We start from the raw sequence: 15,877 nt of genomic DNA, 5'->3' as shown, positions 1-15,877 counted from the left end.
AATGTGCTAATCCCAAGGGGCATTATCACCATTGCCTCCATCTAAAGTAGGGAACAGTGAATTTCATGTTTATTAAGCATTATGTTGGTGCTCTTCTAAGCACGTTCTGTGGATTGACCTTTAATAGTTCTAAGACCCTAAGAGATAGATATGCCATTATCTCCATTTACAGATGAGAACACTGAGGCACAGCAAGGCCAAGTAACCTTCCCCAGGTCACAGAGCTGACAAGTGGTAGAAATAGGATTGATCCTTGCATTCTGGCTCCAGAGCCCACACTGTCAGCTGCCGTTTTTCAAAGGATTTTAAATAAATGAAGACCTGACAGCTGAGAGATTTGAGAGCTGCTCTGGTGTGGTAAAATCAGATGTGTTATATATTCTTCAGCATCTTTCTCTTAATCTGCATTAGTTCATCACATAGGCCTCAGGAATGTCGAAGGTTGAGTTATGATGTATAGTAGAAAAGTAAGTTGCCCAATAGTTTGCATTCTGCCTTCTTTCTTGCATATTTATAAATTTATAAGTGCTGTGCAGGTGGATTCTTGGCGATCATGTGGAAGCTTAAGCTTAAGATTTGATTTTTCTGATATTACAGGCCAATCACTTTGGATATTAGATTTTTAAGATTGATTTTGGAATTTCTCATCCATTAGCAGGTTTTCACCTTTCTCCTTAAACTCGTATTTTTACTTGAAATCATACAGCATATTTGTAGCAATATGACAGCATAAATATACACAACACAAATCGAATGACTTATGAAGGAATTACTCGTGAAAGCTCATTGGAGTAAAATTTCCTCTCAAACAATACTTTAGGTCATATGACTGAGTCTTTTAACTATTTTTCTGTTATAGCCTGCCAGAACAGAATTTTAAAAGTTAGTTTATGTTTTGTGTAATCATCTTCTTCAGAATGGAGGTACGTGAGCATCATGGTTTCTGGGTAATTCTGCTGCTCATCTCTTTGAAAATGGAGATACCACTTGCAGCTTATCCCACTGCTCAGTAGTCTAGCACTGGTAATGGTTTCACTCCATTGCATCCATCCAGAACTTTCACTCAGGCCTCCCAATTACCCAGCATTTTTTAACATTGATCAATAAGGCCTATAACCAGTTTTAGGCTAGCAACACCAGAGGTCTGGGGCAAGGGTGGAAATTGACTTTATATTCTTAGTAGCTAATATTCCATGAGTGCTTTATATATATATATTGTTGTTATTGATCATCTATTCAAAAAATATATATTGAGCAACTGTTGTGGTATAGGCTCTGTGCTGGCCAGTGAAGATACATGATTGACAATGTTGTGCTGGCTTGGTTCACAGTGCTGTGGGTACATGGTGGAGTAAAACAAGTACAATTAATTTCTCAGAGCTGTGCACAGCAACACACAGAAGGAGAGATAACTCACCCAGCTTCAGAGGGGTGGGACAGAGAATGAGGTTAGCCTCCCAGATGTCGTTGTGCTAGTTTTAGCTGTTTTGAGGTGTTGATAAAAGCTCCAGGAGCTGGCAGGAGGAGAGCAGAGGAAGCCAGAGCTTACAAAGCACAAAGGCCATGATAGCATGCCAGATGGGTGAAAGAGGACAAGGGAAATGTAGGCAAGTGTCTCTTCTCAGAGGATCTTATATACTATGTTTAAAAGTGTTGTTCTGCTGGGCACAGTGGTTCACGCCTGTAATGTCAGCACTTTGGGGTGCCAAGGTGGGAGGATTGCTTGAGCTCAGGAGTTTGAGACCAGCCTGGGCAACACAGTGAGACCCCATCTCTAAAAAAAAAAAATAGCCAGGCTTGGTGTCACGTGCCTGTAGTCCCAGCTACTCAGAAGGCTGAGGTAGAAGGATTCCTTGAGTCCAGGAGGTCAAAGCTGCAGTAGGCTATGATTGCACCGCTGCACTCTAGCCTGGGTGACAGAGTGAGACCCTGTCTCAAAAAAAAAAAAAGTTTGGCTCTTTGCCTAAAAATGACAAGAAGCCACTGGAAAAATCCAAGCAGAGGAGTCACATGATTGAATCTCAATTTGAAAAGTTAATCCAGCAAGGACGTAGAGACTAGTAAGAAGCAGCTACCATAGGCTAAGCCAAAAATGGTGGGAGCTTGGCTGCAGTAGAATGAATGGAAAGGTGCCTGATTTCATGGAAACTGGAGCTGGAAATAATTTGATGGGAGAGGGAGAGGAGTCCAGGTTCCTACATTTCTGGCTTCAGTCCTTGTGAATGAATGGCAGAATGTTAATGGAGATAGAGAAGGCAGGAGGAAATGGAGAGTAGCAGAAGAGATGACGGTCCTGGTTTTGGAGATGTTGGATTTGCACCATAACCACTTCTGAATGGGGTCTTCAGACATTTATTGGAGTTGTTCAAAATTGCAGTAGAACTTTTAGTTTATTTGCCTTTTTATAAATACTCATTGTTATACTTTGAACAACTTTCCATTTTCCCAAGGTACTTCTGAAGTGTATCTTCCTCTCAAATCAAAGTCCAGAAAATTGTTGAATGCCAAGAGAATTTAAAACTCATTTAAAAAAACTTTTTCTGTCGGGGTATAATTTATACATGTGGAAGTGCTCAAATGTTGAATTTTTCCATGCATATATACTCATACCCATTACTCAGATCAAGATAAAAAGATGTAAAGCTTTTAGCACCCCAGAAATGTCTCCCTCTTCCTACCTCTCAGTCATACCCCAATCAGAGGTAACCACTCTTGTGAACTGCATCATCGTAGATTAGTTTTGTCTGCTCTTGAATTTAAGATCCATAAACACACACATTTGTTTTTGCAGCTTGTTTCTGTTCTACATCTTATCTGTGGTTTCATCCACCTTGTTAAGTGTAGTCATTTGCTCTTATTCATAACTATTTCCTACAGTTTTTAATCCATCCTACTGTTAATGGACACAGTAAGTTTTTTTTTTCTCAATTGTTGACTATGAAGAAAGCTGCTATGAATATTTTTGTAATGTCTTTTTGGGGAAATAGAAGCATTCATCTATATTGGGTATGTAAAGGTATATACAAAATGTCTAGTTGTTCCCAAACAATTCCACTTACATAAAAAGTTTTGGTTGCACATGCGTAGATAGATAGATAGAAATTGTTAGGAAAGGAGGAAGGAAGAAAGGAAATACTGGGATCCAGCTTTAAAAATTATATCAAGATTTTGCAGGGCCTTTCTGTGCACCACCTCCTTTTCTAGTTTAATTATAACACAAATCCAATGCTGTGATGGTAACACAAATCAGATACTAAAGTTAAGAATGAAAAAAATTGTAAAAAGTTGGATAGGAATGAATTTTACTTCTTTTAAAATACTTACATACTTTTATTTTCAACCATTTATGTTATCCATACGTTTTAAATTTATTTTAATTTTTAAAGCAATATATTTTAAATGCAGTTTATAGTGTCCAGTTGATCCTTGAAACTGCTTCTTGTGTTTATTTTTCAAATACCATCCTAGATTTCTGTTTCTTTTTAATAGAGTGAAAATATTGAAGAAAGAAATTTAATGCTGTGTTTCTTAAAAGATTGAGATTGTTCAGTTCAGTTTTAATTCTCAAGTGCTCTAAAGAACCTGAGATTTTCATCAGCAGCTTTGCAAGTCATCCCCAGGGGCTTTTTTCGGTAGTTGATTATTCTGTTACCAAGTTGTCCTTAAAAACAAACACCAAAAAAAACAAATTACTTCGTTGGTGTGTTTTTTAAAAAGCAGAATGAAAATGAAGCAGTTTCACAGTCTGTGTCTGGTTGGTCCTTTAATTTAGATTTCCCCTTATTTTTGCAGATACTTAAAGCTTCAAAAAGACTGCCCCTACCACCACAGGAGGACCAGCCTAACCATACGCTCCAAAAGATGGCTGTGATAGATCTTGTGAAGCAATTACTGAGCAGATCAAGATCTTTGGGAAGGAACACTAAAGATGTTTTGAATGAATCATAGTCCACTGGCATTTTAGTGTATTTTTTTTTCTTTTTAGAAACACATGTTTCTAAAAATGTCATGTTAACATTCCTGCATGTCCCTTTTGATAGCATTAGTGGATCCGTTGGATTTCTTTTTTCTTTTTGTGAGACAGCTTTTAGTCTTACCTGAATTTATGTGTGTTTCTCAGACAGTGGTTAATAATTATATTGGTGATGTAGCAGCAATTGTGTTGGCAGGGTTTTCATATATTATTAGTAATTAGCACTAACTGTTGGACTGACTTGTGTAAACTGTGTTAAACATGATTTAAAAGCTATTAAGAGTACTTTGTGTTGGCACTCTTAAAAACGCTGACAGAGAGCAGCATTAGCTGTGAAGATTTGACTTGTATATAGCTGCACTGATATTCTTATCAAAAATTCCTACATTGGCTTCAAGTGTTCAGATTAACACTTTTGACATTTTTGTAGCTTTTAGCTGATTAATTAGAAAAAATTTAATATTTCAGTGAAAGTTTTAAATTATCATTTATTTATTTTTTTAAATGAGAGGGGAAAGCTGAAATTCCTTGTTAAGACACAAGGAAAAAGAATGGCCCTACTATTATCATGCAAAAATGCTTTGTTGGCACCTCAGATTAATCATATAATAGCGATAGTCTCTTCAGCATTTGTTTAAATTTTAGAAAACCTGTATAAATTACTAGTGCATAACTTAAAGATTATCCTGCCTTTGGCTAATTGAGTAATTCCCCTGCAGCACTAGAGACCCCTCAGTGCTCTTACTAGATGAACTCAGTAACGCCTTGAGCTGGGTTGATTGAGGATGTGTGAAAAGCTCACGGAGCCCGATGCCTGCTGCTATTTCACAGCAATGAGCCTTTTTCTTTCTACACTGAAGATTTTCTTCTTTATTTAATGTGGTTTATTTTGGGCTCAGAAATAATTGCTGTATTGGAAATAATCCTTTGTCAGAAAAGAAGGTAGCTACCACATCATTTTGAAAGGACCATGAGCAATTATAAGCAAAGCCATAAGAAGTGGTTTGATCGACATAGTAGGGGTAGCTCTTGATTTTGTTAACATTAAGATAAGGTGACTTTTTCCCCCTGCTTTTAGGGTTAAAATCAAAGAGATTTCTATATTTTTATCACTATAGATCATAGTTATTATGCAATGTAGTGAGTCCTGCATGGGTACTCAGTGTGTAATGAAACCTGAAATAATAAGATAATAAGAAAAGCAATAATTTTCTAAAGCTGTGATATCGGTGATACAGAGGTGATACTTAAATTATAATAAAGCTCTTCATTTTGTGCATTATAGAATGCTACTTTTTATAAAGCCATATTTTTTTAGGAAAACTAAGGAGTGACATAGAACTGATGAATTGAGTAAAATAAGTTTTACTGGATTTTTGTAGAACTCTGGACATTGAGGATTCATTATGCTGTGGTTAACTTTAAATATTTTTGAATTCCAAATATCTGAATTAATGAGCCTTGTCTTTACAAATATGTGCCATTGTGCAACATCAGTAGATTTTCTAAAAATAATGTAAATGTCTTCTATTAAATGTTGAGTGCAATAAAATACAGAAGAATTCTCTATATTGTCATTATTTTTGAAGTATAAGGTATTTTTAATTTGTTACATAATAAAATCAGTTCATTTTATCCTTACTAGTATTTTAGAAGATTATAGCATTTTTGATAACTAAAATCACAAAGGAATACCTTCAGCCAGTTAACGTATTTCTAACAGATAATGCTTATTTTACATTTATTATCATGCTACATTGCCAGGCAGCAAGATTAAAATTAAATAGCCCCTGCATCCATCCTTTGTAGATTTTGTCCTGCACCTGGAAGTTTTGATTATTCCCTGGACCACTTGCTTCACCTTTTTTCCCCAAATTTTTAATTTTTATGAGTATATAGAAGATGTATAAATTTGACTATATATTTCAATACAGACATAGAAAATGTACAGTAAATTATTGTTGGCTCTAGTAACCCTGTTGTGCTATCAAATACTAGATCTTATTCATTGTATATAACTATATTTTTGTACCCATTAACCATCTTCACCTCCTGCTCCCCTCTCCCCCCACTATCCTTCCCAGGCTCTGGTAACCATCCTTCTACCCTCTACCTCCATGAGTTCGATTGTTTTAATTTTTAGCACCCACAAATTAGTGAGAACCTGTGATGTTTGTCTTTCTGTGCCTGGCTTATTTCACCTAACGTAATGACCTCCAGTTCCATCCATGTTGTTTCAAATGACAGGATCTCATTCTTTTTTATGGCTGAATAGTACCGCATTATATATGTACCACATTTTCTTCATTCATCCGTTGACAGACCCTTAAGTTGATTCCAAAGCTTAGCTATTGTAAATAGTGCTGCAGTGAACATGGGAGTGCGGACATTTCTTCAATATACTAATTTCTTTTCTTTTGGATATATACCTAGCAGTGGGATTGCTGAGAGAAAACAATGGGAAAATTGTCCAGGACATTGGTCTAGGCAATGATTTCTTGAGTAATACCCCAAAAGCACAGGCAACCAAAGCAAAAATGGAAAAATGGGATCACATTAAGTTACAAAGCTTCTGCACAGCAAAGGAAACAACAAAGTGAAGTGATAACCCACAGAATGCATCAAAATATTTGCAAACTACCCATCTGTCAAGGGATTAATAACGAGAATATATAAGGAGCTCAGAGAACTCCATAGGGAAAAATCTAATAACCTGATTTTTAAAATGGGCAAGAGATCTGAATTCCCAAAAGAAGACATAAAAATGGCAAAACAGGTATACGAAAAGGTGCTCAACATCCTTGGATCATCAGAAATGCAAATCAAAGCTACATTGAGATATTATCTTACCTGAATTAAAATGACTTTTATCAAAAGACGGCAGTAATGAATGCTGGTGAGCATGTGGAGAAAGTGGAACCCTCATGCACTGTTAGTGGAGTGTAAATTAGTACAACCACTAGGAGGTTCCTCAAAAGACTGAAAATAGAACTACTGCCCCACCTTAAACATCACTGCTTAATGGGAGGATATTAATTTCATCGTGAGTGGATGGAAGGGCAGAAATGGATATGGAAAGTTATCTTTTCTCTTGCATTTCCAGTCTTCATTCTCTGGACAGAAAAGGAGAACTAAATAGGGAAGAAGCCCCTGGGCTTCTAGAACAGGTTGTTTTCACCTCCAGCATGTCCAGAAGAAACAAAAATAAACACTAATGATAAGCGGACCCACTTTTATTGAATGCACCCACTCTGCTGAGTACTGTGTGCACATGTCAGGGAACTGAGTTTTCTCAGCAGATAAGTATACTTCCGCCTGCAAGTGAGCAAAGCCAAGGTCAGAGAGGTGGGGTGCCTGCTGGCCCGAGGTGACAAACCAATATCCAGAGCAACTCTCGGGCAGCTGGTGCGAGGTGGAAGCCATTGGAGGGAGGCCAAAGAGCGGGCAGGAAGATGGTTAGGCAACTAACTAGTAATAGGTGATGGTGATACAGCATGAGCTAAGGAAGTGCTAGTAGAGAAGGAGACTGGAAAGCTGTGACGTGAGGACTGGTCAGTCTGGGCGCTCAGAGAGAGAGAAGTCTCATGTCCTGGTGCAGGGAGAGAACAGATGCCAGTGTGGTAATGCACTCACAGGGATGAACAGGCCTGGGTGGAAATTCACTTTGAATGTATGTTGAGTCCAGCAAGAACTGCTCAGCTGGGAGGTTAGCGCAGTGGCTGGAACACAAGTACAGTATATCTGTTTTTTGTTTGTTTGTTTATTTTTGAGATGGAGTCTCAGAGTCTCGCTCTGTCGCCAGGCTGGAGTGCAGTGGTGTGATCTCGGCTCACTGCAAGCTCTGCCTCCTGGATTCAAGCAATTCTCCTGCCTCAGCCTCCCGAGTAGCTGGGACTACAGGCACATGCCACCACACCCAGCTAATTTTTGTATTTTTAGTAGAGACAGAGTTTCACCATGTTGGCCAGGATGGTCTCGATCTCTTGACCTTGTGATCTGCCCACCTCGGCCTCTCAAACTGCTGGGATTACAGGCATGAGCCACTGTGCCTGGCCAAGTACAGTATATCTGAATCCACCAAAGTGATTTGCTTTAGCGGTTGCATGGCAATATTTAAAGATCAATATCCCATTCTTTTTAGTAAGGTGTTTATTGTTCTGACAAAATATTTAAAGGAGAAAAAAGTAACATTAAGACAGGTAAAGAGTAGTGTAACATCTTTTTTTTCTGAATACGAATATTTAAACACTATGAGTTACATGTGAGCTTGTACTTTTGTAATTTTCAAGGATGGGCTGAGCATATAGCTCCCTTTAGTTAATGAATTCCCCATTAGTGGGATATAGAGTGTGATTAAAGTAGTATTTTATGGAATATAGTCTCTGAAATTGGTTTTGTTTGTTTTGTAACCCTAGACAAGATTCCTTAGCCTCTCTATGCCTCATTTGCCTTATTTGTAAAATTATAACTACCTCCTATGAATGATGAGAAGTTTAAATGGGATAGTCTGTGTTAAGTGCTTAGAACAATGCCTGTATATAATACGTGCTCAAGTCATTTTCCTCTTTGGCAGTGAGGTTCATATGAGGTCTCCCAGAGAAGCATAGGTACAGAGAATAAAGCAAAGTAGCACTTCATTATTATCTTTGCAGAATGCTAGTGGGGTAAGCTGAATCTCACAGAAAGCTCCTTTACCTAAGCTAGATTTAAGCAATAAAACTCGTAGAGCCTAAAACATGTTCTCTGTGTATTTTCTCCATATCCGAAATGAGTCTCAGAACTCAGCTTCTTGATGTGAGGTGAAGGACAGAAGAGGACAAGAATGAGAATAAGAGAGCTTTTGGCCTGGGGCCTGGAATGATCTGGTCCAGGCTTTAGGTCAGACTGCCAACCCCCTTTTAGATACGGCATGGGAAGTTGAAGAAGGATGGTGGCCCTTGTTTCTGGGCATATGTCCAACCACACTCACCCTCCACGTTCCTGGGAGGATGTGAGTCCAAAGGACGTGAAGAGACCTGGCCAGGGCCCTCCCTTATCGGGATCAGCGCCTTCCACTTCTATTTGGAATGTGACCAGTTCAAACCACTCCTCCTTCCTTATTTCCCTCCCAAGAGTGTGAAGATCTGTGGAGAGCCTTAAACTCCCCTTCATGACCAGCGCCCACCTGTTCTATCTAGTCCAGTTAGAAACTTGCATTTTACGCTTGATTTTTCTATTCACATTAGCCTTATGCAATGACTGGGGGATGTGGAGGGTTGCAGTGTTCCTGCAGGTACTGGTGATCCCACTAGAAAAGCTCCTTCAGGACTGGAATTTTTTATGCTTTTCTTTATTGCTGTATCTCCGATGACTACAAGGGTGCCAGGCAGACATTAGTAGGTGCTCAGTTAATATTTGCTGAATGAATGGTATTGAATAGTCTCGTTCAGCTACCTAACTTTATAATAAGGAGGCTATAGTTAAAAAGATTGGAAATTCTAGAACATTCTACCAAGACCTACAAGTCCTTAAAAAAAAAAAAAAAAAGTCCTGCATTATTCTTGCAGCACTGCACAGGAGGTATGTGCTGTCAACCCTATAAAATCAACTCTTTGCAAAAGTCAAGACTGGCACTTCTCTTTGAAGAAAGGTACACAGTGGTTCAGTGGAAAAAAACGTATGCTTTGGAATTATGTAAACTGCTGGCCTTGATAGCTTTGGGGACTCTAATTTCTCAGCCATCTCTTTTCTCCTATGCACAAAGAGGGAGGTCAGACCTTCTCCACAGGGTGTGAGAAGACAAGAGAATTCATAAATTATGTGCTTAGCACTTAGCCTGGCACACTAGATTTCAAAGTTAGTTCCCCTTTCTTCCTCTTATGTAGAGTCTCAAAGGAGCAAGAACACTTGACTTATAAAAATCCCTTCCCTGCATTAAAACCAGCCTCAGATTTACTTTTCATCTCCCCAAACTGAAATGTTTTATATGAATGAATGTGGGAAACTCCAGACCAACAAATTGAGTGATCCGTGTCAGTCTTCACTTGACCGCATCCCTGATCTCACCGACATCCTCTTGTAGCTTCTGTGGGAGAGGACAGAGTCTGGTTTTTTATCAATCTCCCAGACTCTGCCTTGTTCCCACTCCAACCCATGTGCATACACCCGTGTTCCTAGAAATACACAAAGAACAGATAAGTTCCTACTAGGGCTGTAATCAAGTGATTACCTTGAAAATTAACTAGATCCTAATTTACCTTACACAGTAGTCCTGATGTGGAGTTACAGGTGCAGAAATGAGGTTAAAAACACATGGTCAGCTTATATGCTGTTGTTTTCCATGTGAGGGGTGGATGTTCTCTGGCTAGTCTAGGCTCTTGGTGGGTGTCACTGTCCTAGGTAATTCTATTTGTGGGAGAGACACTGACTGTGATTTACTTAGTGCATCTGACACAGGTGGGGTCTTGGGTTCATCTCTGGCTTCTCACCTGGGCTTCAGCACAAGCTCCCCCAGTGGATCATCTGTGTATATGGAAGTCCTTAGAGTAGCAGACTAATATTCCAAGCAGTGTGACCTGCTGCATTCCTTTAAAGCACATGATGTCAATTATTCAAGTAGTTTTCCGGTTTTAAGAGACAATAACAATATTGAACAAGGTTTAATGATGGCTTCTCCCCACCCACATGTCTTTGTACCTTAGAGACACTTGGAGTTGATGTACACCACCCACTCCAACTCTCTTATCTTATAGACAAGGAGTACTTAGCCTGGTGCCTAGTCAGTGCTTGGTGACTTTTAGTATAAGTAATTGAAATATGCCCAAATCTTGATCTTTTCTAATGAACTTCATGTGTAATGAATTCAGGATTTAGGAAAATTGAATTGTATGCTCAGATATATTTTTCTTTGATTATACTTATTGAATTCATTTAAATATTGTCCTATATTTTGAGATACTGAATGATGACTTGCATAGTACTTACTATGTTTTGTCTTTAATTTTCAGAAACAAATAGAAAAGCGGATGATCCAGAACAAAAAGCAAAAGGTGAGATTGTCAAATAAACAGCCTTTAAAATATACATGGGGAAAAGAATAACATGATTTTATTTTCCATCCAAGAATAACATGATTTTATTTTATGTCACTAATTAAAAGAATTTGCTCCTGGGCTTGTTATTTCAATGATTTTATCAATGAACCCTTATTAATATTTTACATAAACATTAAGAGCCAAAGCACAGAAAGAGATTGCCCAGCTTCTAATTCTAGTTTTGACATTTGCACTCATGTGTCCTTGGGAAAAATACTTAACTTTTGTGCCTCAGTTTTTTCTTCCGTAATGTAGGAATAGTAAGAGTACCAACTTCTGAAGGCTGTGTTTCCATGATAGTAATAAAATTAAAATATACGTAAAGTGCTTAAAGCAATAGCTAACAGAGAAAGCACTTAGGATATATTAAATATCATTTATTGTTGATATGTCAACAACTGTACTAGATATAGGAATCCAAAGATTCCTGGAACATGATATCTTTTTCAAAGAACTCTGAACTGTTGGAAAGACATGCACAGTTATAGCTATGCAGAAAGAATTATTGCTGCCTGCCAAAAGTTTATTACAAAATTTATTACAAAGAGTTAAAAAATTATATGGATGATCATAGAATAGTGGCTATTTTTAGTATCAGTTGAATGATATGATCTTTAATAATTGAATATTATTACAATTTCAGGAATGCTTTTAATTTAATTTGTAGTGATGAAAGCAGTATGTACATATGTATCTTGTACATACAGTGCATAAGATCTTACTTAGTGTGCAAATGATACTTGGTGAGCATGTGGAGTTGCTGGCCTCCGGCTGTAATTTCACAGCCCACAAGTTGAGAAGTAGACCTCTAATTCATGAAAACTTTTTTCTAACTAGTTGTTTTTAATTTTTGTCAAAGTAGTACAAGGATATAGTTTGAAAAGTTGAGGTTTATAATGAATAGCAGCAGTTCTCTTCCCTACTACTTCATATCCCCAAGTCTCACTCCTAACTTTCTTTTAGCTGTTTCTTTCTTTCTTTCTTTTTTTTTTGAGATGGCATCTCACTCTGTCACCCAGGCTGGAGTGCAGTCGCATGATCTCTCCTCACTGCAACCTCCTCCTCCCCGGTTCAAGCAATTCTCCTGCCTCAGCCTCCCAAGTAGCTGGGATTACAGATGCACACCACCACGCCAACTAATTTTTGTATTTTTTTAGTAGAAACAGGGTTTCACCATGTTGGCCAGGCTGGTCTCAAACTCCTGACCTTGTAATCCTCCCGCCTCGGCCTCCCAAAGTGCTGGGATTACAGGCATGAACCACCACACCTGGCCTTAGCTGTTTCTTTCTAGTACTTAGTTATGCATTTCTAAATAATTTGTATAATTCTGCAGTTTTCTCCTTAATATCAGAAACTGTTTTATAGATCACTGAGATTAGCTCGATCATCATACTCTCACAAGCTCTCCGCTGCCTTACTTCCTGGATCTTCCAGTATATTTAGGACATAACTATAATAGACAGCAATACCTGCTAATGAGAAAACACAAGGAAAGAAGGGGCAAATCAGCAGCTTTTGATAGAGTTGATCACTTCCTGTCCTTCAAACACTCCCTTCACATGGCTTGCTGGATATGACATTCTCTTGGTCTTTCTCTTGCTCTCTACTGTTTGCTTTTCTCAGGCTCTTTGGATGGATGTTTCTCATCTCCTTAACCATTAATCACTGGAGTGCCCCAGACTTAGTCCTCGGAGCATTTCCCCATATACACGCACTCCCTTAATGAGATCATCCAATCTCATGGCTTTAAATGCCTCTGTATGCCACAGATTGCCAAATTGATCCATAGCCTGGGTCTTTTGCCTGCACTCTAGACTGGTGTGTCCAGCTGTCTACATGGTGTCTGCCTGATAACTTCAATATGTTGGATGTATAATAATCACTTCAAACTTAACAAGTCTAAAACCGACTCCTGATCTTTCCCCCTCAAAACACACTTCATCCCCTTAAATATTTGTGTGCCAACTACATGCCAGGAATTGTTCTAGACAAGTGGTTGCAGGTGAGAGCAAGACAGACGAGGTTCCTGTTTCCCGGAGCTCACATCCCAGTAGGGAGACCAGCAGTACACACACAGACTGAAATTGTGGTAAGAGTTCTGAGGAAACAAAGCAGGAGAGCATGCCGTAGGCAGAAGGGGTGGTGAGTCAAGGAAGAAGGTGTCCCAGGAGGTTAGGGAAACCTAAGCACTCTGAGCAGAGGAACAGTTTGTACAAAAGTCCTGAGACAGGAGAGAAGGGTCCAAGAAGCTGGAGCACTTGAACAAGCCTAGAGTGTATAAGATACAGTTAGAGAAGGTCAAAGACTAGACCACGGTGGGAGTCTGGACATTTTCTTCATGCTGTGGACACCGTACCCAGCCCATGCATATCTCTGTACCAGACAGAGCCCTTTCTCATTTACACGTTGACTGGTTTGCTTCTGGGAGGTCCACTGTAATGCATTCTTACAAAGGGAGGGACAGGGAGTCCGAATGGTGGGCATGGCTTGTTGCAGATAAACAGGAACACTTGCAAACCTGCCCCAAATCCGCTGCTCACAGGGTGGTTGCAATTGTGAGCTCCTCACATCTCTGCCCCTCATGCTCCAGACCTCCCATTCCAGCCTTAGCAGCCTGTACCTTCCCCTGCACTGCTGGGTATCCTCGGTGCACAGGTCTGACCTCCAGGGACTCTGATCCTAAAGGGGGTTTGCCAGGGGAATGTAGGGGCTGGGACCTTTGGAACCTGCAAAGAAAATCATTGCAACAGCTTCTGTTAACTGGTTTGTCACTCTCCCCCCATTTAAAATTAGCACTTTAGATCAGTACCAACCAAAATATGTTTGTAACTAAAGTATTTTATTAAGGAGGAAATGCAGGAATAGACAGAGTTAAAAGAAATAATGAATCAGTATTATCACAGATTTATTAAAAATCCATTGGAGCAAATTGTGAGCTGTGGAAATTCCATGTATTTTTTACTTGAATCGATTCATATGATACTGTTATCTGATAGGGAAAAGGGAAAGGGAAACATTACGTAAACATTACATATCCGGAATATGTAATAAAAAAATGGAATGGCCTTCACTCATCAGACGTTAGTTTCATAATAACAGAAATTGAAATTTTTTAAGGCAAAATAGGCCCTCATTTGCAGACATCTGTTACTTGAGTCAAATCAGATTATTTTTATGTTTTAGATTAAATTGCGATATCAGTTTCTCCCCACTGGATGTCATCTTTTCCCACATATTCCATAGCCCACGGTCACAAAATGTGTGAACTACAAAATAATCCAATACAAAAATGGCTTGTTAAATGTCAAATTCAAACAGTCATTTGTGTTCATCCATTTATTGAGTACATAGTGAGTACTTATGATGTCCAGGCTCTGTTTTAGGCACTGGGCCCAAAACAGTCAATAAAACAGTTGCAGCTCTCATTGTACTTGCATTTTAGTGTGTATAGGGCAGAGAGTGGGGCTGGATATGTAGTTTTAAAAAATTAAAACATAACAGGCAGTGTGAAGTGTAACAAGGAATATAAGACAGGAAAGGAAAACAGAATGAGCAGGAGGTGTTGCTGTGTAATAGGCCTCTTGGATGGTGACATTTAAGCAGAGATTTGAAGAGGCAAGGGCATGAGCTGCACCGCCGTCTGGGAGAAGAGTTCCGAGACTTGGGGAGCATTCTCATAGTCCTTAGGGCATGTGTGCTTAGCATGTTTGAGGCTTAACAAGGAGGCGATTGCTGGTAAAGAATGTATGAGAGGAGAGTGTAGGAGTGCATGAGACCAGAGTGGTCAAGGGTTCAAATCACATAGGCTTTCGAAGACAAAAGTAAGAACTTGTGTATTACCTCCAGTGAGATGGCCATTGGGAGATTCTGGGCAGAAGATGGATATGATTGCATTATGTTTTCAAAGGCTCATTCAGCCATAGGAGTGCAAGACTGGAAGCAGGGAAACCAATTAGGAGACTATTGCAGTGGTCCAGGCAAGACATGATGATGACCAGGATTACGATGTAGAGTAGAAGTGGTGAGTGCTGGTTAGATTCTACATATATTTGGATATAAAGTTAGTAGGGTTTGATAATGGGTGGAATAATGGAGTGAGAGAGGTCAACTATGGATCTATGGCCAGGCACAGTGGCTAATGCCTATAATCTCAGCACTTTGGAAGGCCAAGGGGAGGATCACTTGAGGCCAAGAGTTTGAGACCAGCCTGGGCCACATAGTGAGATACTGTCTCAACAAACAACAACAACAAAAACCCAACACTTAGCCAGGCATGGTAGCATGCGCCTGTAGTCCCAGCTACTCGGGAGTCTGAGGTAGGAGGATCAATGCTGCAGTGAGCTATGATCGTGCCACTGCACTCCAGTCTGGGCAACAGAGCAAGATCCCAACTCTAGGGAAAAGAATTCACTCTAACTTTTAAAAGCTGTACTTTGACAAATTCACGGAACACAAAAGTGTGCAATATGTTCTTGATTTAGTATATTATCAAAGGTCAGTTATCAGTTGGGATTTGTGAGCCTTTAAAGAAATTTGAAGAGCAAAGGAAATGTGTTTTTGCTTGTGTGTATCCATGTGTGCACGTGGGTGGGTGCGTGTTAGATAAAACTATTTGTATTGTGGACTTTTCCTGAATTTTTTTATTTAGACTTATACTTAATATCTTATTAAATTATTCATTACAATTAAGAATATGTTTAAACAGTATTTACATGTCTTTAAAACACTTAAAGATTTCCTGGGTATTATTTGTTATTTTTTTAAAAAGTCATAATCAGTGCCCTAACAAAACACCAGATGGCGCTAGAAAACAAATCACATTTACACTAAC

The 15,877-nt window shown here is 39.0% G+C and overlaps 1 protein-coding gene across 1 annotated transcript in view; it reads left to right on the top strand.

Moving 5' to 3' along the window:
• ASPH (aspartate beta-hydroxylase) overlaps positions 1-15,877 on the top strand; it is a 218,742-nt gene that overhangs the window by 94,861 nt on the left and 108,004 nt on the right. The window contains exon 14 of the mRNA XM_030795402.1: positions 10,960-11,001. Coding sequence (XP_030651262.1) covers positions 10,960-11,001 — 42 coding nt within the window. The remainder of the gene's footprint in view (positions 1-10,959; positions 11,002-15,877) is intronic.

This window comes from Nomascus leucogenys, chromosome 16 (assembly GCF_006542625.1).
Source record: "Nomascus leucogenys isolate Asia chromosome 16, Asia_NLE_v1, whole genome shotgun sequence".
Taxonomy (NCBI): domain Eukaryota; kingdom Metazoa; phylum Chordata; class Mammalia; order Primates; family Hylobatidae; genus Nomascus; species Nomascus leucogenys.
Note: the sequence above shows the minus strand (reverse complement) of the source record. Positions and strands in the feature narration are given on the sequence as shown.